The 24,522-nt window shown below is 40.1% G+C and overlaps 1 protein-coding gene across 3 annotated transcripts in view; it reads right to left on the reverse strand.

Moving 5' to 3' along the window:
• Positions 1-62: 62 nt before the first annotated feature.
• The window catches only part of setx (senataxin), a 98,519-nt gene continuing 74,059 nt past the window's right edge, over positions 63-24,522 (reverse strand). For all 3 annotated transcript variants that reach the window (XM_078226384.1, XM_078226385.1, XM_078226386.1), the window contains 16 exons: positions 23,965-24,073; positions 22,652-22,825; positions 20,752-20,984; positions 19,899-20,051; positions 18,010-18,166; positions 16,943-17,044; positions 16,304-16,416; positions 13,402-13,473; positions 12,450-12,599; positions 10,775-10,882; positions 8,850-9,037; positions 7,466-7,558; positions 6,545-6,721; positions 4,981-5,079; positions 3,867-3,954; positions 63-2,547 (listed from right to left, as the gene is read on the reverse strand). In XM_078226384.1, coding sequence (XP_078082510.1) covers positions 1,798-2,547; positions 3,867-3,954; positions 4,981-5,079; positions 6,545-6,721; positions 7,466-7,558; positions 8,850-9,037; positions 10,775-10,882; positions 12,450-12,599; positions 13,402-13,473; positions 16,304-16,416; positions 16,943-17,044; positions 18,010-18,166; positions 19,899-20,051; positions 20,752-20,984; positions 22,652-22,825; positions 23,965-24,073 — 2,766 coding nt within the window. In that variant the 3' untranslated portion in view covers positions 63-1,797. The remainder of the gene's footprint in view (positions 2,548-3,866; positions 3,955-4,980; positions 5,080-6,544; positions 6,722-7,465; positions 7,559-8,849; positions 9,038-10,774; positions 10,883-12,449; positions 12,600-13,401; positions 13,474-16,303; positions 16,417-16,942; positions 17,045-18,009; positions 18,167-19,898; positions 20,052-20,751; positions 20,985-22,651; positions 22,826-23,964; positions 24,074-24,522) is intronic.

A 24,522-nucleotide genomic window follows, 5' to 3' on the forward strand; every position in this document is an offset into this window, starting at 1 on the left:
ATTTCTATATCATGTGTATATGTCAACATCCACTGCACCATAATTACATTTCCAATAAACCCACTGGACAAATCCATCAAGTATTAGAATTTTTCTTTAATTCCACACACAGATGGCTGGCCAGTTACTATCTTGTTGCAAATAAAACTTGGTGATAATGATATAGGTACTGCTAACAACTGAAAATGAAATGACCCAGTGTGCAAGCACTCTAATGAATGTTAATTATCTAATTTGTACAAAATGCTTGGTACTGGCACAAGTCATTAAAAAAAAAAATCAATTTTATTAAGTATGAAAGAAAATGTTTGACATATTTTAGTGTCTGCATTTCTCTAATGGGAGAATTACAAATATCCCAACCGCAAACTACAATGCCTAACAATTTAAGTTGAGTCTAATACATTGCATAAAATCAGTAAGCCTGGCATCTCATCATTCTGACTCAGCATTACGATCTTTAAAATGAATGCTGCAGTCGACATGTTTTTTCCAGTAGTGCAGGACTCTGTGTTGCCGCGTCAGTTAAAGACTTCTATACAATATGTATATATAAACACCCACTGTACAGTAATTACATTTCCAAAAAGAATCCCACTGGGCAAATCCATGAAGCATTAGGAGTTTTCTTTAACTTTACATACAGATGGCTGGCCAGCTGCTATTTTGCTGCAATTAAGACGCGGGACTTTGTGACAATTATATACATACTGCTAACAACTCTAAATGAAATCACCCAGTGTGTATGAACTCTAAAGGATATTAACCTTCTAAGTGGGACAAAATGTTTGTAGGCGATGAAAGCACAGATTCACCATCCTCACTTGCACTTCCGAATAATATGTTTGGAACAGTTTGAAATCCATGTGACATTCTGTAAATAAGATGCACAATGGAAATGCAACTTCACCGAAAATTAAGTGGGAGACATTCAAAATCGCCAGGAATTCGTTCTGTCCAGAAAGTTTCGAAAGAGACACAGCTGAATGGTGGTGGGGTTAAACTGCATGCTCATTCTGTCACTCTCACCATATCCATTAAAAACCCATCCTAATTAAATCAAGTATGTGAAAGGACAAAATGTGAATTCCTGCCGTGCTATCGCATTTCAAAATCCAGGTAAATCTTGCATAGCTGAGGGAAAATGCGTAACATAGAAATGCGTAAAATAAATGTGGTTCATAAACATGGTTAAAATATCAGGGACTGTTCCATGATCCATGCTAAGAAGGGCTGACATCTTGAACCTAGTGACCAAGTGAGATTAGACTAGAATGGTGTGTCTGCTCAACTAAGATTCTATTTCTGTCAAAGATATTTAAATACTGATGATGAATGCTACAACATGCTGGAATATCACTGCAAGTGATACAATGTTTTTGGTTCCTAAATAGTTCGATTTTGGCCTGGTCATCCAGGGGGGGACACCAAGCTTGCAGCCAGCGACGTGCATCAAGCTACCCCTTGTCTTTCTCCACTGGGACAGTTTCTCACTGGCTATTTCCTTGTGGCCAGTCGGGTAGCAGTATTGGGTGTCTCTGGAGCAAGTTACCTGCTTGCTCTCAATCATGGATTTGTGGGGAAAACAGGAAAATATTTGCGAATACAAAATTAAAGTGGTGCAGCTTATTTTCAATAAACAGCAAAAATAAACAATGCACCATTATAATCATAGGCCAAAAGAAATAAAGTCTATAAGTCTGACTTTCTACATTAACCACTGCTTCTGTAGGTTGTACCAGCCCTGTGGGATAAAGCTAAATATATCGAGAGACAACTTCTTAATACATCACACTTTCATTTCCATCGCGGATTTTGTTCTCCATATGTGTCTTCTTTCTCCTTTTCATCCCGTGTTTGTCTCCGGGAACCGGGACACTCATTAAGTCCATAAACCATATCTTTGTCCCTTCGACACACAGAGGTTCCAGAAGGAAAGGCCCAGCTTCTGTTTGGAGTAGAAGTATTAGGTTTATCATCACTAGCCCTTGAAAGAGTATTTCCATTAGACTGACCAAAGTGTGAAGAAACAGAAGCACCATGCCCGCCCCTCGATGCCGGCGAATCGGGTGGATTTACTACACGTGCCTCTGTAGGAGTTTGATTGGCTTGGAATTGTGGCGGAGTCCCCTTGGGCAAAGCCCTCCGGGCCAGTCTCGGATCCCTAGGTTTAGTCTGAGCAGATGACTCAGACCTAACTGATGTCTGAGGCAGTGAAACAGGAGCTGATATCTGAGGCTGTACAGTAGCAGAAGCTTGTGTCCGATGCAAATTGTGGAGTAATGAAGCCGTTTGTTGAGAAGGAATCGGTGCCTGATGTGTAGCAGTTTTGAAGCTTAAACCATCATTCCAAGAACTTTTTCGTACAAGATTGGGAACCTGCTTCTGTTCACTTATTAATGCACTTGGGTCAGAAATATTTCTCTGGAAAGCAGGCCTGGGCTTCAGAATCTTTTGGCAGTCTTTCTTGTATTCACTTTCACATGTTTTCACGATGGCGCCTCTTTTCTGCGCATCCTGAATCAAAGCATTCCAGTCTTTACTTTCCTAAAATGCACAAAGAAGAAATGGCAGTTGTCACAAGCACAAATTCATCCTTCACAAGTGAAAGCAAACAAACTCATTACGGAAAGGCAAGATGCTTATTCTTTAAAACGTCCAGGTACAAAGTCAGTTATTCCGTGTCAACAGTTCCAACAATGAAACCATCACACTATCAAAGCATTGCTGCAACTTTGAGCAACTAAATTCGATCAATTTTCTTTTGTTATATCCAATTCAATCCAATCAAAGTCCAATTCGAAGTCTCAACAAGTGAGACATTCCAGATCCAAGCTGACAAGGCAGGCAAGCCTCTTCCTGTCTTGGACTTGATCTACATGATCCAAGCTCATTGGAGCAGGCATTGCACCCCCTCCAGTGCTTGATCTCATTTGCATCTTAGCCAAAAAAGGCCTAGATGCCATTTTTAAAAATTGCTTCAAATGAAGCCTCGGTGTAACCTCATTGACTTCCATCAAGTGCAGGACGCCAATACTACATTTGATCTTAGCCAAAAGGCCGAGAACTAAATTCTATCAAATGATGCAGTCTCACAAGGAGGTTTCAGTGACCGACAGCCCACTTTTCTCTCACTTGCTATCCCTTCTTCCTCATCTGTTGCCACAATATTACGGTTGCTCTTTCTTTCTCTGTCCAGCACGGATTAATCCCTCAATTTATGATTTTTTTCTTTGAAATCGATATTTGGTGACGGATGGATTCTTGAAGAAAGTGCTCTCCTCCTGGCCCACAAAGCATTCTAAAACAGCCTCTTTATAATATTTAGATGAGCAACCTGCATCCCAATTGGGTTGGACACCCGTCATTCATCCCACCTCTGTTAAAACTGGAAGTGTTTTGTTTCGAGGCAGGTTGGGTCTCTGTTTCAGATTTTGTTTTCGCAATTTAACCTTTGATAAGGCCCCAATCTATCTATTTTTGGAAATTAAGACATCTCCATTAACAATGAGTGAACCACATACATTCAAATAGGGTTTACTGAAAAGTATTACAACAAGGTGGCTAAATTCAGGCTTGTACATGGAAAATTGTTCAATTATACCAAAGATGTGCGGGTTAGGTGGATTGGTCATACTAAAATTGCCCCTTAGTGTCAGGGGGACTAGCTAGGGTAAATGTATGGGGTTATGGGGATAGGGCTTGCGTGGGATTGTGGTCGGTACAGACTCGATGGGCCGAATTGCCTCCTTCTGCACTGCAGGGTTTTATGGTTTTTAAAAAAATTATTGATATTGTTGACTGCCAACTCGACTGTTGAGCATAGCTCCTATAAAATCAAAATTGATCAATATTTCATTACAAACCATGAGAGTTCTCAGATTTCCCAGAATGAAGAGACTCAGTCGAGCTCGTGTAATTGTAACATTCATTCTCTGTCGGTCTGCTAAGAATCTGAAACAGAATCAGATGGAATGACATTAGTAACACTGTTCCTTTCAACTCAATACAAACTACATATATAATCATTTGAACAAAGGTGTTTAAACTGAGCTCTCTGGACCCTTGTGGATTCATAAGGCCTTCAGATTTCTGCCAATAAAACAATTTCTGCACTAACGGTTTTCCTTTGGAAACTTAACACTGTCTTTTCAAAGTTAGGGGAGGCCACTCTTGTGAATTTCACTGGGAGAGGTGCTGATGGTCAGCGCAGGTCCCCAGGAAGAAAAAGCTTGTTGGTACCTGGGTTGGGTTTTTATACTTGTAATGGACCTCACACAAAAAGGGACAACCACAGCCCTAGTATAAAAGGAAGCAAAATATCTGGTTTTTCTTATGCTCACCTCTACAAAGACAACCTCACATATATAGTAGCAGACTCTTGAAATAAACCTAAAGCTTGCTACTCTTGCCCACAGACACATTAAGGTAGCATGCATCATTTTTTCCCCCCACTGAGATCCATTCCCCAAATTTGCGAAGAATAATACTGAAGGAAGTCTTAAAGTTTAGCAGATTGACATGGCTGAATCTGAGAACCGATAGATAACCCTCGATATTTTCAGATCTGCAACCGATGCAATTTTTAATTTCTATGACTGAATTTCCAGTTCCAGTTGATTGCTAACTCCTCTCTCTATCTAGTGTCTAGCACAAGACTTTGTGTTGAAATTTGGTCTGGTCATTTCTGGACATCATATGCGAGAGGAGCCTCATAATTTGTCCAACTATAAAACAGCAAGAATCACTTAATAGTTCATGGGCATCTTGGAAAGAGCATGCCAGATAGAGAGCTAGAGTGTGAGATGCAAAACTGCAAACAAGATGATTTCAAAAGGATCAGTTTCCTTTTGCAATTTCTCAGCTTCCCAGCCTCAGGCGAAGAAAGGTCTGTAAAGAAGCATGAGGAAATTGAAAAAAAAAATTTAACTGAAATGTTATAGGGCCAAACAGTAACAAATGAAAGAAAAATCACTTCACCCAATAGTTCCTTGAAGATTGCTTGCTCTGACGCAGGTAACAATTATGCAATCCTTTTCACATCCTTGAAACCCATCTACCGTGCCCACCTGCACCGTCCTGAAAGAGAAAAACCAATGTGTTAACTTATTATATATTTTCCCTTTATGACAGCAAAACACTGATCATACCTACCCATAAAAATGGAGGTTTACTGGACAATAGAAATATGCATTCTGAAGATGGGAACACTGTAAATTGGTTCATATTTCAGTCTAATCCAGGTCTATGGAAAATAAATACTGTTCAACAATATTTTTTGTTTGCCCCACTTATGAATGTGCTGGCTTGCCCGCTGGGGTGCAGCTGAACTGATACCAGGTACGCTCCAGTGCCGTACTGCATTTTCGTGCGAGTATCAACATTTAACATTGGAAATTGGGGGCCAGAACCACCGTGGCGCTGAATGTGATCTCATTGAACATCAAATTACTTCCAGGTGGGATCACAGGAAAGGGACCTGGAGCAGAAATCCCAGCTCGTTTTGCCTTCCTTAATGCAGAGGTGCTGAGATTAATTGTAATGCCCTTATAATAAATAACCCACCGTGTTCTGCGTTTCTCCACTGTCAAAGCGATAAGCTTTGTAGGAAGTCATGAAGATTATTTTTGAGGCAAGCCTAACTATCACTTTGCAGGACTTTGTTTGTTTTCACTGACTTGCTCAAAATGAGCTTTTTGTATGGAGGAAAGTTTGGTCTAATTTCAGTCACGTTGCTATACACATGCTAGTATCTGGTTCTTCTTTCTAAAATGTAGACATCTCCTAGCAGTGACCATCAACTAAAACTACTTTCCAGTCTTTTGATGAGAAATATGGGTCGCATTTTAAGACCAAACTGATCACATCACAACAACCTTATACAACACATGCATTTTGTAAAATAGTCCATGAAATTGGCTTCCCGCTGCATTATAGCCAACCTCTTGACTTTAATAAATCTTAATGACGAGGACAAAAGCAGCCTAGTCACAGTTTGGTTACATACCAGTTTAGCCAGGGCCAAAAGATTATAGAAAACAAACACCATAAAAATGAGAGAGTGGTAACTATGCAAATATATATTAAGAAGAATGAAAGCTGACCTCAATGGGGCAAGATGCCTAATTGTCAAATGCTAATTTTTAATTATTTGCATGCTTATTGCTAGCCTTCATCTCATATTAATATTTTAAAATCCTAAAATGTTAGCCAAGACAACCTGGGAGCAACAATTTTGTAAAACATCACTTGCTGCGACACCCAGAACGGGAACTCTGTCCACACATCAGGACACATGTCCTTGTCAGTTGCATGATGCCCGTCATGGAACCTCAGCAACAATGTGCAAAGTTCAAATTCAAATTCCATTTACATACATCTCACTTTGCTCATGCCAAACTCAAATCTGAACACCAAGCTCTTTCAGAAAGGCCAACCACCAAACAAGCTTTTTCCAAACAGAGTTACAAAAACCAGTATAAAAGTTTTGCATATGTAATAAAAGCTCAACGTGCAAAGTTTCAGGTATCAACTATTCACATACCTGCCTTGTTCAAGTCCAGCCTTTTTACACTCTTGCTCAATTTGATTTATGATTTTCTGTTTCTGTGCATTGTAGGGGGTGATCACTCCAATGTTACGACAAGTTCCCTTTTGTTTCTCTGCAATCATACTGATTAAAGCTATCACCAGTTTCACTTCCTGTGTGTTGATGTAGGAGCTGTAAAAAAGAGGCGGAATAAAGGTGAGAAACAAAGGACAAGAAAAAAATATGTTATGTGCTGTCTGTGAGCGCAGTGGGCAGTTTCCAATTGTACCAGAATATTTCATATTAAATTACAAGCAGCACAGTAGTGACTAAATAATTCCCTCAGCTTATACCATTAACAATTACCACATCCCCAAATATACAGAGCTCAATTTTAAAATGACAATTAGCTATCAGGGCTAACACACAAAGTATATTCTAACCATCCTCAGTTCTGGGGTTGGCACCATACCCAAGGGGCAACATGCCACCTAATATGATCCTGATTAACACAGACCATAAAGCTCAGGTCTATGCTGAATTAACAGTCGTGGCAGGAGGTCTGCTAAATTGGCCTCAGCTTGTCTGGGCTGGGGAGGAGCAGGGTAGGCAGCTGAGAAAAGTCATCTTCTCTACAGCTGCTAAGAATGTTGCTTTGGGATTGAGCAGTAGGAAGCATTACTGTTGGCTTCTGTCCCTCATCATAATCCCACGGTACAGATATCTTGCTTCTATTTGGCACTTCTGCACAACCTTCACACAAGGAAATATTATTGAGAGCAAAGAAATGTAAATGATAAACGGTCCCGAGAACAAAGATTACTCTGGTGAGAACTGCAGCACACTCCCATCTGCTTAACACCAATAGCCAGCCTCCTATCATTGCATATAACAAATATAAGATCGGTGAAAAAGGTAATCAGGTTTAAAACGCACTCTTTCTCCCGATATTCATATCCATCCGTCACGTCAAACAACATGTATGACTGGAAAGGCCAGTTTGGAGAACAACGCTGCATCTCTATCTTTCTGGAAAGACACAAGGGGTGAGAGCAAGAGAAGGACAGAGATGAGGAATAATAATCTTGTACATTAGAGCCATTAGACAAGTTGCATCTTATTTCAAAAATACTAAACAAAAACATGATTGATTTTGATTATTACAATGCTGCATAGTTTTTAGCATTTAAAGTTACAAATATGTTTATATATAATCTACATTTCAATAGCTTACTCGCCCAGACCCAGTTTAGTAAGTTCCTTCAGAGGGCAACAGCCTTCACCACATCAGAGGTCAAAGGCTACTCCCATAGTGAGACTTTAGTTTTGAGTTGCTTAAAAAATGATAGTGAATGTCCCAGAGAAGCATTTCCAACAATAGTAAAATGTGGAAAGCAATCTTACCGGATGATACTTCAGCTAAGCCATTTCCATTGTGCTATTTATGTAACGTTATGAAATTTAGAAGAGGAAAATGAATATTTTGGCAGGGACTCATTTTAAACAATCAGCATCCAGTAAAATGCACTGAACCCTTCCAGGTTAAAGTGCTGATAATAACGCCACAAAATAAATTATTTTATTTTCTATTCAAAACTCTTCAATGTTGACTTACAACCAAAAAATTCTTAAGTGGTTGCAGAAGCAGAAGGACCTGGGTGTACATGTGCATAGATCAGTGATGGGTAACCTAGGCTAGTGAGTGGGCTGAATTTAATACACACCAAATATTTCATGATAAATTATAGAAAATGCTTAATCATTTATATATTAATGGAATTATCAACTTCAAATAGTAAAAACAAAATATTTTCACTTTGGACGTGGCCAGAGCACACAGCTCTCTCCGTCAAAAATGATCAGCATGCACCTCACTTCATTTGCTTTACGTGCATATCACTTCAGTCATACCGGTAGGAAAAAAACTACGTGGACAGAAATCAGCAGAATGTGGCAACCCTGTGCGTGGACAACAGTCAACAAAATGTCTTGTGAACCGCACTAAACCGCAGGTTGCCCACCACTAGCACAGATCATTGAAGGCGGCAGGACAGGTAGAGAGAGCAATTAATAAAGTATGCAAAATCCTGGGGTTTATTAATAGGGGCACAGAGTACAAGAGCAAGTAGGTTATGCTAAACTTATACAAGACACTAGTTAGATCTCAGCTGGAGTATTGTGCACATTTTTGGGTGCCACACGATAGGGAGGATGCAAGTGCACTGGACAGAGCACAGGAGAGTTTTAACAAAATGCAAGATCATCCATGTGAAAGCCAAGTAGTAATATACAAGAGACGTATTAATCCATGCCCGCTTACTCATCAGTCTTCAACAAACTTCCATAAATGTACTTGGAGGGGAATAGACAGATGTCAGGATGCATCCTGTACTGGGTTAGTAGCATCATCACAGGGCTCCGTCCACAAATGTTCTGCTTCACTTCATCTTGCAGGCACTTTTGCAACCGGCACATCATTGATTGGCCATAACTCAACTCTCTTGCTTTCTATGAAAAGGTTAAAATTTTAATGTTTTAAAATTGCTTTCCAGCCGTGAGACATCAAAAATTTTAAAAATGACACAAGTGGCACACTGAATATAATTTTATATAAAATAGAACATTTAATAATGGTTTTATTTCAGCAGGGGCAACCATGTTGCAATGAAATCATGATGTGGAGATGCCGGCGTTGGACTGAGGTAAACACAGTAAGGAGTCTAACAACACCAGGTTAAAGTCCAACAGGTTTATTTGGTAGCAAACGCCACCAAATAAACCTGTTGGACTTTAACCTGGTGTTGTTAGACTCCTTGCAATGAAATCATGCAAGGCAATGCAGCAAGAACAAATACTTCATTAATTTGATCCTGGTGTTTGTTTAAGAAAGCAGAAACATAAGACCATAAGGTGTAGGCCATGCAATCCCTTGAGCTTCCTCTGCCATTTATTATCATGGCTGATCCCTGATCTCAACACTTTTCTGCTCGACCCTCTAATCCCTTAAGAACCCAAAAATCTATTGTTAAGAATGTGAACATACCTTGTTCCAGATAGAGGCAGAGAACTCCATTTCCCAGTAAGCCCGAGTCATGATGCGTGCATGAAGCGCAGTAGGGCGACAGGTCATGCATGCTCAGCACGGACTTATAGGTACTTTGGGCCCGTGGCAGAGATCACCAGGGCTTCCATGGGATGATGGTGCAAAAACGTGACCACAAAAGCTGCAGTCACAGTAAGCCCACGTGACTGGGTGTGTTGGGAGGCAAAAAAGATTCCAAGCAGCAAAAGTGCTGCTGTTGGCAGACACCAGGTAGTGAGGGCTCAGGAGAAGTTCTAGGGAGCTGAGGAGGTGACAGGAGGTTGCTGGTTCCATGTTGGAAAGGATTGGGGCTGAGAAGAGGCCACAGGAGCCATTTATAGCATAGTGCAACTGGGAGACTGAAGTTTGGAGAAATCTGGATCAATGCCAGCTCAGTGAACCTAGTGGTCTGTTGAAAAGCTGAAATTGTGCCAGTAGTTAAGAGATTGCAGTGCAACTTTGTGAATTCCATGAAGGCAACCTCAGGAGAAGAGATTGACCCGTTGGGAAGTGTGCAGCGGTTGAGGCAGTCTGAGTTAGAGTGGCTTTTAAGGGAATTCAGAGACTAGTCCTTTGAAGTGGACACTTCATGATGGAGACAGAGTTTTCCTGTGATTATGTAACCCACCGTGGGCACCACCTGGATGGGATTCTGAGAAATCCATGGGTTGAAAGATGTGCGGTTTAGGTTGATTGGCCATGGTAAATTGCCCCTTAATGTCAGGGTGACTAGCTCGGGTAAATATGTGGGGTTATGGAGATAGGGCCTGTGTGGAATTGTGGTCAGTGCAGACTCGATGGGCCAAATAGCCACCTCCTGCACTGTGGGGATTCTATGATTCTGTCTTGGTCATATCTGCCATTTGTTGTGGCTGCACACCAAATTGTGTTTGACCACAATTTGCTTGCAAATTCGTTTCTTTTCATGATAATTAGAACTTAAGATAGACATTCTACATTGTTTTACTTTTGTGACTTTGCATAGTAAAGTTTATTTTGCTTGCTTAAAACCATGAAATCTTAAATGAGAGATGGGCAAATAAGGAACAAAAATGGAAATTTGGTTGAATCATTTTTAGAATCCAGTCAGTAGACTATTACACAAAATTGGCCAAAATTCCTGACATGCAAGAGAAACTCAACATTTCTAAAGGCATCCTTACCATGGAGATTATGGTTGGTGGCAGTTGCTCACGGTCTCCAACAAGAACAAGCTTAGGACAACGAAATATCAAAGGAATCAGTATTTCAGTTTCACATGCCTGCCCGGCCTGAAAAGAACCGGAGAAATAGCACAGTGAATGCTAAGCATGTGATGGTTAACTCTACACTTGGGTCTCCAAATAACAATATTTGAGAGAAATCAATAAACAGGAACAGTACGTGCTGGCTTTCTGTTCTGCAAGGACAGGAATGTTCTCACAGTGGGAGGTTATTGGCTATTTATACCTCCATTACCAGGTCTCAATTGAAATGGCAACTCTCAACTATTAGAGGGGAACTCATTCATTTTTGGCCAAGGCCCAAAATCAAAAGCAGTGACTTGCTTGAGGGACAATGGTTGTTGCCAAAATTTTCAAGCATAAAAAGGTGAACGTTGTACAAGAGTGCCTGATGTTGCAAGGATTTCTTTTTTAAAAAACCCACAATTAATCATTTTGCAATTCCTCTGGGAAACACGCCGAGTCACCCTTGGTAACTACAAGAGACACCACTTTCAGCCAATCACTTTTCAGAATTCACCTGGAAGAGTGGGTCTCACAGCAGGAAGATTGGGTGCTGAGTTTTGAAAAGCACCCCCAGAAAAGGTAGGTTTTAATGTTGAAGTAAACACGGCTAAGTGTTGTATAACGGGCGGCACGGTGACAAGCACTGCTGCCTCACAGCGCCAGGGACCCGGGCTTGATTTCCAGCTTGGATCACTGTCTGTGCGGAGTCTGCACATTCTCCCCGTGTCTGCGTGGGTTTCCTCCGGTTGCTCCAACTTCCTCCCACAGTCCAAAAACGTGTAGGTTAGACACATTGGCCACGTTAGGTTCTCCCTCAGTGTATTCGAACAGGCGCCGGAGTGTGGTGACTAGGGGATTTTCACAGTAACTTCATTGCAGAGTTAATGTAAGTCTACTTGTGGCAACAATAAATAAACTTTAAAAAAGAACTTTATTACCATTTGCATTGCAATTAAATTCAATCATTCAGCAAGTTTTGGTGAGTAGCTACACCATTCAGCAAGTCCCAAACTAAATTCCCATTCAGTGCTCTGACAAAGGTGAACCCATTGGCTAGTTTTGATTTTACAAACTCATTGATGAAAGGCAAAAAAGCACAACTTTCTTAAGATGAACTAGGGATGAGCAATAAATGCCAGCCTGGCTAGTAACGTCCAAATGCTAAGAAATATTTGCTAAGTCTCCAGCAAACAACAAAGCAAATACTGGCAGAATGCAGGTGGCATGGTGAGATCTCTGTGGAAGGACTGCAGATAAGGGTGACTCCCGCTACAGGGACTGCAGATAAGGGTGACTCCCGCTGCAGGGCAAAAGACAAGGTTGCAAGGAGCTTAGACTGTGTACAGTTAGCATGCCTGCATGAACAAATTTAAAAGAGTCATCCAAATTGAACTTTCAGTTTGCTTTCTCTGCCAAAATATCTTCACTCTATTCAACTGAGAACTTATTGGACCTGATGTGAGAATCACATCCAAAATGTTAACCTTTCATTCCCCTTTCCAATGCTGATCTATATATTCCACATAATTTCATCACAGACTTGTGACCTTTCTTTTTATCCTTAGTGCTTATCTAGTTAACCATCAGCGTGAAATTAATTTCTACCTACCTCATCCACAACAATACAGCTAAATGGTTCATGTCCCAGTTTTCGGAATGACATCTCCAAAAGCATAATCCCACTGGTACTCAAAGTGCAGCAGATGATGTGCGATTCCAGGATAATGCTTAGCTGTATGTCCTGGGTTCGGCCTCGAAGCTAAAAAAAAGGCATTGAGGAATTCAATTTAAAACCGCCAAATCGGTTCAAAAGCAGGACATCAGGCTTTAGCTTTGTGGTTGGGAAAGAACAGGAAAATGATATTCTGACATAAATATTACTACAGCATCAAAACTTTGGAGCCTCTTGTAACATTCCTCCTCTACCACTGGAGCTGATACCAGCTACTAGACCAGGATGTTATACGGGGGAAGCTTTTAAGACTGAGAAACCTCCCGAATATTGCAATAATTAACATTTTACTGCCCTATCTCAAAACAAGTCCTCCCTATCATCACATCGCAGATGCATCCAAGCATCTTCTGGCTGTTTCATTTGTCAACGTTTAATTTTAGGATTAGAGTAAACCACCATCTAACGACTGGAATACTTATTAACCACATTACTGATTAGCTTCTCAATGTTGTGATCCACTATGTCAGTGCATCAGCAACATGTTAAAGTGTCATTACTTGAGTTATGCACGTGCAGTTGTTGAACATGGCTTAAAAATTTATTCTCCAGTAAGTCTTAAGATCCAAGTTAAACTATTTACATTTAAATGATTTCTATATAAAAATGTTTTGAAGTGCTTCATGACATGAGATTCAGTTTCAGAACGCAGTGACTTATGGAGAGATTCTTTAGATGATTGCAACTATTCAAAGTAATAAAAGGTGTTCACTATGAAATATATTTAAATAATCAGTAAATGAACAAGTGGCTACCAATGTGAACCGCTGCCATTTTACAGTTGTAGATGCAAGATCGTCGAAAAATAGCCAAATCTTTCAGTTCTTACCTCCTTCAGTTTGCGTCCAAGTTCCTCCCTCTCCCTCTCTAATTTTCTCCTTTCTTGAATTGCCAATTCAATCTATAGAACAGATGGCAGGGTAAAAAAATCTCGTTTCCAAATGACTTCTCAAACTATCACCCTAATAGATATTAATGTCTTTACAGTAACCATATACCCCTTCTTTTGAAACATGTATACAGACACTTTAATGTTCTAGGATTACAATACCAATTATATATGTTAAATATTGCTGATGATAACATGGGCCCTCCTAAGAGGACCCAGTGTGATTTTGCTTCTGGCTTCACAAAATGGCACATGACCTCTATTAGACATACTGTTGTTCAGATTAGGAAGTCACTCCCCACTGTGCTAGGTATTAATACTTCAACAATTGTGGCAGAACAGTCACAGATATTTAAAATTTTAATAAAATCTTAAAGCAAGCAAGGCAGTAATGGCAGAATTTGAACATGGGGTTAATGCATTCCAGATGATGCAATCAAATAGGGCCAAGTGTTGCAACTGAAGCCTGTCTGGTCATATTATAGAAGCTGGTCATTTTTGATCATGTTGTTTGGGACTGCCCATTATTCACAGCATGAGGGCCACTGATCAAGGAAAGGATGGATATAATCAAGAGGCAGAGCCTAAAAATAAATTTTCACTTCAATTAAACAGGTTTGTGCACTAGGCAAAGCGAACAAGAATGGAACCACTGAATGCAGACCACAGGACGACCAAATGATACAGCAGGAAAGGAAGCAGGATGTAAGAGAAAGGCAAATTACTGCGATGCTGGAATCGGAAACAAAAACAGAAAATTCTGGAAAATCTCAGGTCTGACATCATGTGTGTGGAGAGGACAGAGCCAATGGCTCAAGTCAGTATGACCCTTCGTCAGAGCACAGATATAAACTGGCAGAAAGGTACAACTCATTGCAGAGGATTAAAGAACATTCCAGAAAAGGCAGGGGCTGTGTTTTTCTCATTCCTCTGTACTAAAGTGATTGCATTTTACTTATTTCACATCAATAAAGTTACTGCACATCCAACATGGGAGTCTTCCTGGGATGCTTACAACGCCAATGTACATCTGTTAAAAGAATTATCTAGATCTACAACACAGAAACAGGCCCCTCAGCCCAACAAGACTGAGCCTCCTCTCACCCTACTTCATCAGCAACTCCAGATTCCATTGCGCCACGGAGCGTCAAGTGATACGCAAAGGAACAAGTTTATTTTGATTTAATATGAAGAAAAACATCATCTAGAGTACACAGAACCTTCCTGGCCAAAACTGTCATTTCTTGAATGTTTCTTTTACTTTTTGTTTGGGTTCCTTATATGTTAATAAATTTACATTTATAATTATAGGTAGAAATTTTAGATTGATCACAAGGTACAAACTATGTCCTTGACTAAACAAGGCACTTTCTATAGCAGCATTGCTTCAACAGGGAACTGAGCACTGCACACTTTTCAAAATTTCCCTTATGCAGTGTGTTGACGTTGCCAGCGTGCAGGTTTAAAATTGCATTCTTGATTTCTGCTATGTTACAGCACATGTATAGCAACTCTTTTTGAGGAAAACAGATGAATCTTTACCCCACTGCTTTAACCACTTTGATATTTAAGTTTATTTATTAGTGTCACAAGTCGGTTTACATTAACACGGCGATGAAGTTACTGTGAAAATCCCCTAGTCGCCACACTCCGGCGCCTGTTCGGGTACACTGAGGGAGAACCTAGCATGGCCAATTCACCTAACCAGCACGTCTTTCAGACTGTGGGAGGAAATCGGAGCACCCGGAGGAACCACACGTGGACACAGGGAGAATGTGACTCCGCACAGGCAGTGACCCAAGCCAGGAATTGAATCAAAGTCCCCGACGCTGTGAGGCAACACTGCTAACTACTGTCATAGAAATCATAGGAACCCTACAGTACAGAAAGAGGCCATTCGGCCCATCGAGTCTGCACCAACCACAATCCCACCCAGGCTCTACCCCCACATCCCTACATATTACCCACTAATCCCTCTAACCTACGCATCTCAGGACACAGAGGGTAGTTTTTAGCATGGCCAATCAACCTAACCCGCACATCTTTGGACTGTGGGAGGAAACCCGGAGCAAACCCACGCAGACACGAGGAGAATGTGCAAACTCCACACAGACAGTGACCCAAGCCGGGAATCGAACCCTGGTCCCTGGAGCTGTGAAGCAGCAGTGCTAACCACTGTGCTACCATGCCGCCCGGTGCTGTCACTGTGCTGAGAATTGTGGCATCATAACGGGTGCGAAATGATTGTGCGATCCTGAAGCGCCATACCCAGCTTTCTTGAATGAACAGACATTAAATTGGTTGTTGCGAAAAATAATTAAAGGAAGAACAATAAAAAGTTGCTACCAAGGGCAATACAGCACTGAATACTTATAAAGACTCTGGACCAGTAAGACCAGGGAGTTTGGCGGGGCGGGGGGAACTGTTTTGGGATCCTATCATAGTTCGATAACTTCTTTCTGGAAATAATTTTTAGTTGTGTCGACAGAAGAGTGAACAGAAAAAAATCTAGGCATTTATATCAGAGGGCACTATATCAAGCTTATGATTTAAATTTCCATCAAGTAATTATTGGTGGAATGATCAGTGTATAATTTAGCCATTCCTCTTCCTTTCAGATTTGGTTACAACTAACATTCATAGTTAATTGTCGTGGATACTGTACTAAGAATATACTACATTCACAGCAGTTAATTCACTTGCATTAGTGCAATACAAGCACTTCCTCATAGTCTTCAAAAACATCTACACATTTGGTCATGTAAGCTCTTCAAACACAGCATGCTAATACATCTTCTCCACACCACTGCTCATCCCACAACAGTGAGATATCAGAATTTACCTGCTCCTTGTCATTTTTGACAATGGCACATTTCTTCCCCAGTTCATCAATTCTCCTGTCCAACCAATCCTTTCGTCTCTGATTGACCTGATCGGATTCAGATTGGCCCTTCTCTGCAAAGCCATAGACAACAATTTTGGATTCGAGAACAAGAATAATCATTTAGAGGCATTTAAACTCAGATAATATTTTATTCAACAAAAAGATAGACATCAAAATCTAACTCAATGAATCTCTGATCAGAGCATGGGTGAGTCATGCACTACACACTGTAACATTTTGCAGTTCGGCTTTGCACTGAATTGAAACTTATTTCGTCTACTGAAAGCCAAAATTAATACCAAATATTTCCCACAAACTACACTTTTTCTTTCGTGCCAATTTATTTAACACTTGGAGAAAAGAATGCAGGTGGCGTACTCTCAGTGACGAGTTTTCTCCCTTCTCATCTGTGCGTGATGGGAAAAAATTCCCCCAAAATTTGTCAAACACCGATTTGCCTTTTAAAATGCTGTGTTGCTGCCCTCAATTAACTAATACACTTGAAAATATTTGGTAATTTTATCTGATTCTCTTCTCCACCATGACCACAGTATGATATAAATTTCATGTTTTTCCTCCCAAACAGAAGACACTTACTCATTCTATGATTCACTTGATAATCCAGACTGAACCTTGACACATCAGAATGGATTGCTCTCTCTGTGCCCAGTCTTACCAGGTTCACATCTCCACAGTTTCCTGAAGAGAAGAAACATTGAACAATTAGCACCATTTCCTTTTTGCGAAACTTTATGGAATGAACTCTACGAGTTGTCTTTGATTTGATTTATTATTGTCACATTTATTAGCATACAGTGAAAAGTATTGTTTCTTGTGCGCTATACAGACAAAGCATACAGTTCATAGAGAAGGAAATGAGAGTGTGAAGAATGTAGTGCTACAGTTATAGTTAGGGTGTAGAGAAAGATCAACTTAATGCAGGGTCAATTCAAAAGTCTGATGGAAGCAGGGAAGAAGCTGCTCTTGTGTCGGTTGATACGTGACCTCAGACTTTTGTATCTTCTTCCCGACGGAAGAAGGTGGAAGAGAGAATGTCCGGAGTGTGTGGGGTTATTAATTAGGCTGACTGCTTTGCCAAGGCAGCGGGAAGTGTAGACAGAGTCAATGGATGGGAGGCTGGTTTGCATGATGGATTGGGCTACATTCACGACCGTTTGTAGTTTCTTGCGATCTTGGGCAGAGCAGGAGCCATACCAAACTGTGATCAACAGCAATTAAGGGGAACAGCCATTTTTCTTTTTAAGTGTTGTCTGATTATTGGGCAATTGCATTTAAAAATAAACAGCTCTATATCATTAAATAGGTTACATTCTTTAGTCTGGTGATCAGAAATGTCACAATAGTTTCCTGATGTTTGCTGTTATAATCAAATTTTCAAAATATATAGTTTGGGGGAAGGAAGAAAAAGAGAGCATCACCAGAGGAGAAAGAAATTCTCGAATGGCAATGTTCATGCTGAGTTATAGGATTCCCTGTTCTTTAGCAAATGGATGTACATGCCACCTGGTAGATAATCAATCACTGCAAGTTAATGAAGACAAGTCAAATTTCAGCTTGTTGAATACAATTTTGGATTATTAAAAAAATTGTGATTTGAAAATTGAATTGCACCAAGTTAACTTTGAGAGAGGCAGATAGTATACCTAGTGTATTATTCTTATCTTTGCACTTCGACTTAAAATCAACAATGATTTTCTTCATGAGGTCGTCAATGGCTGCGTTCGATGGTGCACACACAAGAATTCTGGTTCGTTTAGCTCTAATGTTCCTGCTGTAATATGGCTTAACATTCTCTTGTTCCTAGATTCAGAAAATATAAACAAGCATGAGAAGACAGTGGGTAACACCTCTGAAAAATACTTCCTATCCTATTGCCTTTTAAACAAAGATGTGTGGGTTAGGTTGATTGGCCATGCTAAATTTACCCTTGGTGTGATGGGAGGGGGATTAGCAGGGTAAACATGTGGGGTTACAGGGATGGGGTCTGGGTGGGATTGTTGTCGGTGCAGCCTCGATGGACTGATTGGCCTCCTTCTGCACTGTAGGGATTCTATGATTCTAAACAAAATTATTTGAAAGAATATACCAGCACCAATTTAAATATTGGAGATTTTGTTTTCGGAAGAGGCAAGTAAACAAACTATATAATATCTCTGAAGTTAATGCAGCCGCTTCTAATGTGTGTTTCCATAAGCATAAAGTGAACAAAATCACAATGGTTGAACTGACTATTCTAAACAAACATTTGTATCGCAATTTTCCTAATGCTTAATATGTGCAAGATTCCCTGAAGAACTCATTATACCTGGGAGCTACCAAACATATTGGTAGTACCATTACATGATGCTGCACGGTGGGATTCTAACTCCTTGAACAGAAAGAGACTTGCATTTCTCAGACACTTTTTATACTACTACTGGATGCCTCAAACGTGATTCACAGGTGATGAAATACTTTTAAAATGTAATCTCAGTTGTAGTGTAGGAAACATAGGTAAATTGCTCACAAACTCACACAAACAATAATTTGGTGACCAGATGGTTAAATATTGGCCAGGACACTGGAGGAAAACCCCCGTTCTGCAAAATTGTGTAATGGCATCTTTTCATAGAAATCATAGAAACCCCACAGCACAGAAAGAGGCCATTCGGCCCATCAAGTCTGCACCGACCACAATCCCACCCAGGCCCTACCCCCATATCCCTACATATTTGCCCACTAATCCCTCTAGCCTACACATCTCAGGACACTAAGGGCAATTTTAGCATGGCCCGCACATCTTTGGACTGTGGGAGGAAACCGGAGCACCCGGAGGAAACCCACACAGACACGAGGAGAATGTGCAAACTCCACACAGGCAGTGACCCAAGCCGGGAATCGAACCCAGGTCCCTGGAGCTGTAAAGCAGCAGTGCTAACCACTGTGCTACCGTGCGGCCCACGCAAGCAGGAAAATGGGACCTCAGTTTAACATCTCATCTGAAAGATGGCACCTCTGACAGTGCGCGCTGGGTGTCAGCCTTCATTTTGTCCTCAAGCCAGAGAATGGGGCTTGAACCGAAAACACGTGTGACTCAACGACAATGTGCCACCAAATGACCTACAGCTGACATGAATTAAAAGTAATTGTTGGAGGGAGCAGAGGCCAGGTATCTCTCTTTGCTCCAGGCAGGCCATCGTGCTAAACCACTCTCAAGAACTTCCAAGAAACTACCAGTGAATGATCTGAGGAAAGGCCAAGGGATAAGTCATCAGCCTGAGCCCTCCAGCTAAAGACCGAGTAATATTAATCAACTGTAAATGGGAATAAAGAATAAAAGTGGAATTAATTATATTCACTTCATGTTGCTTCTCTCAGACTTTCATCTACATTTTGCCACACCTGGACCCCCAACAGAACTCAGGTTCAAGATTTTAGATTAGCATTGCTTTTAACCACTAAAACACAAAATATTTCCTATTTTGAAGTTTGCAGTTAAAAAGACTAACTTTCCAGAATTATATAGATACATTTCATTTAATGAGGGCAGTACCTCATTAAGTAAACGATGCAGCAACCCAACAATCGTTTTTGATTTTCCCGTTCCAGGAGGCCCCTGTATGAGACAGACCTTGGGAATTCTTGGCTGTTTGACCATTGCATATGCCACGTTAATAGCCTTCTGCTGATGCTCATTGTAATCGTCCTGTGTAGGGAAAGGGAATTGTAAAATGGAGTACCCAAACAATGAGTAGCCACATACTGTTTAACTAATAATCTTAACATTGACAAGCAAAGCTGATGATAATGCACATTTCTTGGGGCATGGAGGCCTTGAGGGGAAGGGAAAAGGGAAGGCACCAACTATGTTACATACAGATTACAACTAGCAAATCATTTGATACAGAATTTGAATCAAACAACACCAACAGCTGTCCAGTTTAAAAACTTTTGCATGAGTAATTCCATAGAAATGGCATTACCGTACAATCATTCTCTTTATCCGAATGTCCATTTCAATCAAACATATGCATTAATCTAATTTTAACTCCTAGTTTTGTGAAGATCATTATACATTTCTGTTAGTGTACTTCTGTAGGAGTGACTGAGCTGAACAGAAACTAATCTGTAAAGTCATTCACATGAAAAACTGGTTTAAAATGTTCTAATTCAACATTCAACCGGTGCAACAGGCAAAATCACCACCATAAAGTTCAAGGCTGTAGCTTCCAAGTTATGTTTTAGAAAACTGAACAGCAAATTTTAATTTATATTGAATAAACCAACATTGAAAAATTAAGTGCAGCAGTGGAACAAAGCTGCAAAAATGTAGATTACTGCTTTTACACAAATGAAGTAATTACATTTTTGCTTATATTTGTGAATCATCGCTAGATTTTACTTACAGCATTGCTCAACTTTGGACCCTCCACTAAATCTCGTTGAGTAAAGTATGTGAAATTGGCCGATAGAATTGGTCTGATCAGGGGAGCCTGGGCCAGAAAAAGTAATCCTTTGAACTGCCGTATGGTGGTCACAAGGGAACCAATTACGGCACACTTCACTGGCTGGTTTTTCACTGCACTAACATTCCCTCTTGTACGTATTGAAAGGTAAAGAATTGTCTGTGAATCACGCCCTGTTCAAAAAAGGAAATCAGGTGAAAGACAGTTACAAAGTACAAAGAAAAATAAACCGATGAGGGAGAAAGTTCAACATCAAAAACAAAAGCTGCTGGAAAATCTCAGCAGGTCTGACAGCATCTGTGGAGAGAGAATAGAGCCAACGTTTCGAGTCTAGATGACCCTTTGTCAGAGCCTAAGAGCAAAGAAAATCAGCAGAGATTAACTCTGAGAAATCTCTGCTGATTTTCTTTGCTTTTAGCTCTGATGGGTCATCTAGACTCGAAACGTTGGCTCTATTCTCTCTCCACAGATGCTGTCAGACCTGCTGAGATCTTCCAGCATTTTCTGTTTTTGTTTCAGATTCCAGCTTCCGCAGTATTTTGCTTTTATGAACTTCAAAAACCTGTTTCCGGCCCTATGAACAGGAAACGAAGAACATGTTATAAAAGAAAAATGCCAAAATGATCAGCATGAAGGATGATCACTTATGAATGAATTCACATTTAGAGTCAGTGATTACAAAGTCATCGCCCAACTAACTGTGCATTTGCAAGTCTTCCTCCACAAACATAATCATTCTAATGTTCTATCAATTCTGCATTGCAGACTCCTGAAAATGTTCGTCTTTGATTCTGCTGTCAACTAAGGCAACCAGAAGGAGAGGGATGGGTGCAAATTGGAAGTAGAGTTGATGAAAATTTATGGATGGGGGTAAAAGCAAGAAAAGGCACAGATACAATTATCAATGTACTGGAAAAAGAGGTGAGGGAAGGGATCTGTGTAGACTGGAACAAAGACGACCCCACATATTAAGCTCGATGGAAGATTGAGGAGTATCTTTCAATTACACACTTTACAGCCTCCTGGTATCACCTCCGCACAAGACCAGACAAATGAAACTGTTCCAACATATCAGCCAATTTCCTCTCTGAGGTGTGTTAAAAGAATCTTATTCTTTCCAAATTATGTGACTGGAGAGAGATAAAATTTTGGCTAGATACTTCAGATGAGCACCCTATAACTTTAACCCTTTATTGCAATTATTGAAGTGATATCTACAGTGACAAATGACTGATTTAAACAACATTTAAAACATGAAATTGCATAAAGCAAAATGTTTTGTTGTAATTTTGTTAGCATCAGAAAGGAAGTAGTCTTGTGGCACAGTGGATCAGAAGTTCCAGGGTCAAGTCCCACTCCAGCATTTAATGGGCCATGGAAGGTACATTAATAATGTGGCCAAACAGGTTAAGCATCAATTTACAATGCCTTTCCAATGTACACCAATAAAAGTGGTAGGGATTCCCAATAAGCCACATAATGGAAAGAAATTGCAGTCTCAACCATCACTATCCAAGCACATGCATGCTAAAGTCCATGTTGCCACAATAACTCAAGAGTCCTTGGGGGAGTGGTTTGCTCAGTTGGTTGGTGTGGATCAAAGTGGTGCCAGGAGGACAGGATTTGATCCCTATTTGGCTGGAGTGTCTCCTGGATCTACCAGTGGTGGAAATTGTGTCACTGTGGGCCTGACCTGTTTTTGGGCAGAGAATGGATGAAGTAGCAGCATCAGAAATGTCTGAGGGACTTGAACTGTCTTCCTCAATGATTTGCTGTTAAAAGGAACTTTTAATCTCCTACATAAAGTAGAATTAATTCTCTGCATTTCTACCAAACTCACCAGTTGAAAATCGTGACGTTCTTGAGATATGGCTTATATGTGGAATTGGATTATTATTCATTATCTCGCCTTCTTCTTGCATGTAGTAATTCTGATTGAGGGGTAGCCACAGAAAGACAACATCATCCTCCTTCGGGTGTAGCTGTTTTTCAATCTCATGGTCACGGAGAAAAACTGGATAAAGAAACTGCAGTCAGCAATAATTGACGAAGGGTCATCTAGACTCAAAACGTTGGCTCTATTCTCTCCCAACAGATGCTGTAAGAGCTGCTGAGATATTCCAGCATTTTCTGTTTTTGTTTCAGATTCCAGCATCCGCTGTATTTTGCTTTTACAATTAATAAATTACTAACTATATACACAGCATAAAATAATTTCTCTCTCAGTTAGATTGAATTCAAAGTTTAAATGGCTGTCATGTGACTATGATGAGAATTGACTCTTTGGGTTGACTTTAGACTCAAAGCAACTGAATTAACCTGAATCATCAGCATCACAATTCACCTCCAATTGGAATGCACCAAGTAAAAATTTGCTATGCATTGTCTCCATGGCTAGCTCAAACTCCTTTGAGCACGCGAATGATTCCCTGCAGTTGCTGGAGTCTTAAACCACTACATTTACAATCTGCACTGTGTCAGCTGAAATGCAGCAGTTATTGTCACCACCTCAACCTACTTAATCACACAAATAATGAAACCAACTTATACATGTATTAAAAAAAATAGCCACCTAATGGGGCATCTTTTTGTGACTAAACACAAAAAATAAGTTTTCTGTTGTAATGGAAAAAGATCACAGCCTTGATCTCCTTTAGCAAAACCTGGCTTTGCAGTGAAAAACCTTTAAGTAACAAATGTGAATAAGTAGTGCAATAGAATGTGATCAAAATACCAATAATAAAAGAATCTTAGCTGCGGATTCAGCACATTTGGTACGAATACATGGAATTATTGAAAATGGGTTGGGTTATACAACAAGGAAAAATTCCCAGCTGCTTACAAACCAGATATGAACCCATTCAGGCAATCGTGTGATGGGTCATCGCTACAAAGCAGTTTTGCTTCAAACTGATGCTAAATTTGTAATATAAATTCAGAATCAGACTTAGTTTTAGATCAAAGCTGGAGGAGAAAGATTCAGTTGTCTCTGGAGTCAGGCTCCAGCCATGGGCTAAATATTATAAAGTGCTGTTGTCGATGTGCTCGATCATTTAAATTCACCCCGATTCCACACAAAATAGTGATTCTGGAGAGGGAAAGCGATGTTGGGATTTAAGTTTAGGAATATAGGCTCCATTTGTCTGCTCTCACCTTGAAATTCCGCACAGTATATTTGACCCTCCACATGATAGTTCTTCAAAGTCAGAGAATTCTGAATCATTTTTTTTGTCTGCTTGGATTCCTTCAGTTTCTGAGCTAACTGTATAAAAGGAATGCTGCAATTTAGAGTTAAAATTAAGAATATTTCATTGAAGTTGTCAGTCATTATGTTTGCCAATTGCTACTTATTTTATTGATGTATAGGGCTACACATATTAAACTTGTTTTAATCCTTTTCCATCCTCCATGTAGTGCAGAAATACCAATATCTTTTCTGCGTTTTCTCCAAGTTCATTACTTTGGGTTTTCCTTAGCTCATCAGTTTTTAAACATACAGACTGTCAAATAACAATCCATCTCACATTATTCACTGGTAGCCCTGTGTGATGAGATGTTGATCTCTGATAAGCGACCTTTGTGACTGGTTTTGTTCTGGTGTGTTATACAGTAACAAGGTGATCTTTGTTTTACACAACAGCTCTATCTGAAAGTTTACCATGAATATATTTCCTGACTGTCCCACACAAATTGTTTGACTGTACAATATTC

This window comes from Mustelus asterias, chromosome 13 (assembly GCF_964213995.1).
Source record: "Mustelus asterias chromosome 13, sMusAst1.hap1.1, whole genome shotgun sequence".
Classification (NCBI taxonomy): Eukaryota; Metazoa; Chordata; class Chondrichthyes; order Carcharhiniformes; family Triakidae; genus Mustelus; species Mustelus asterias.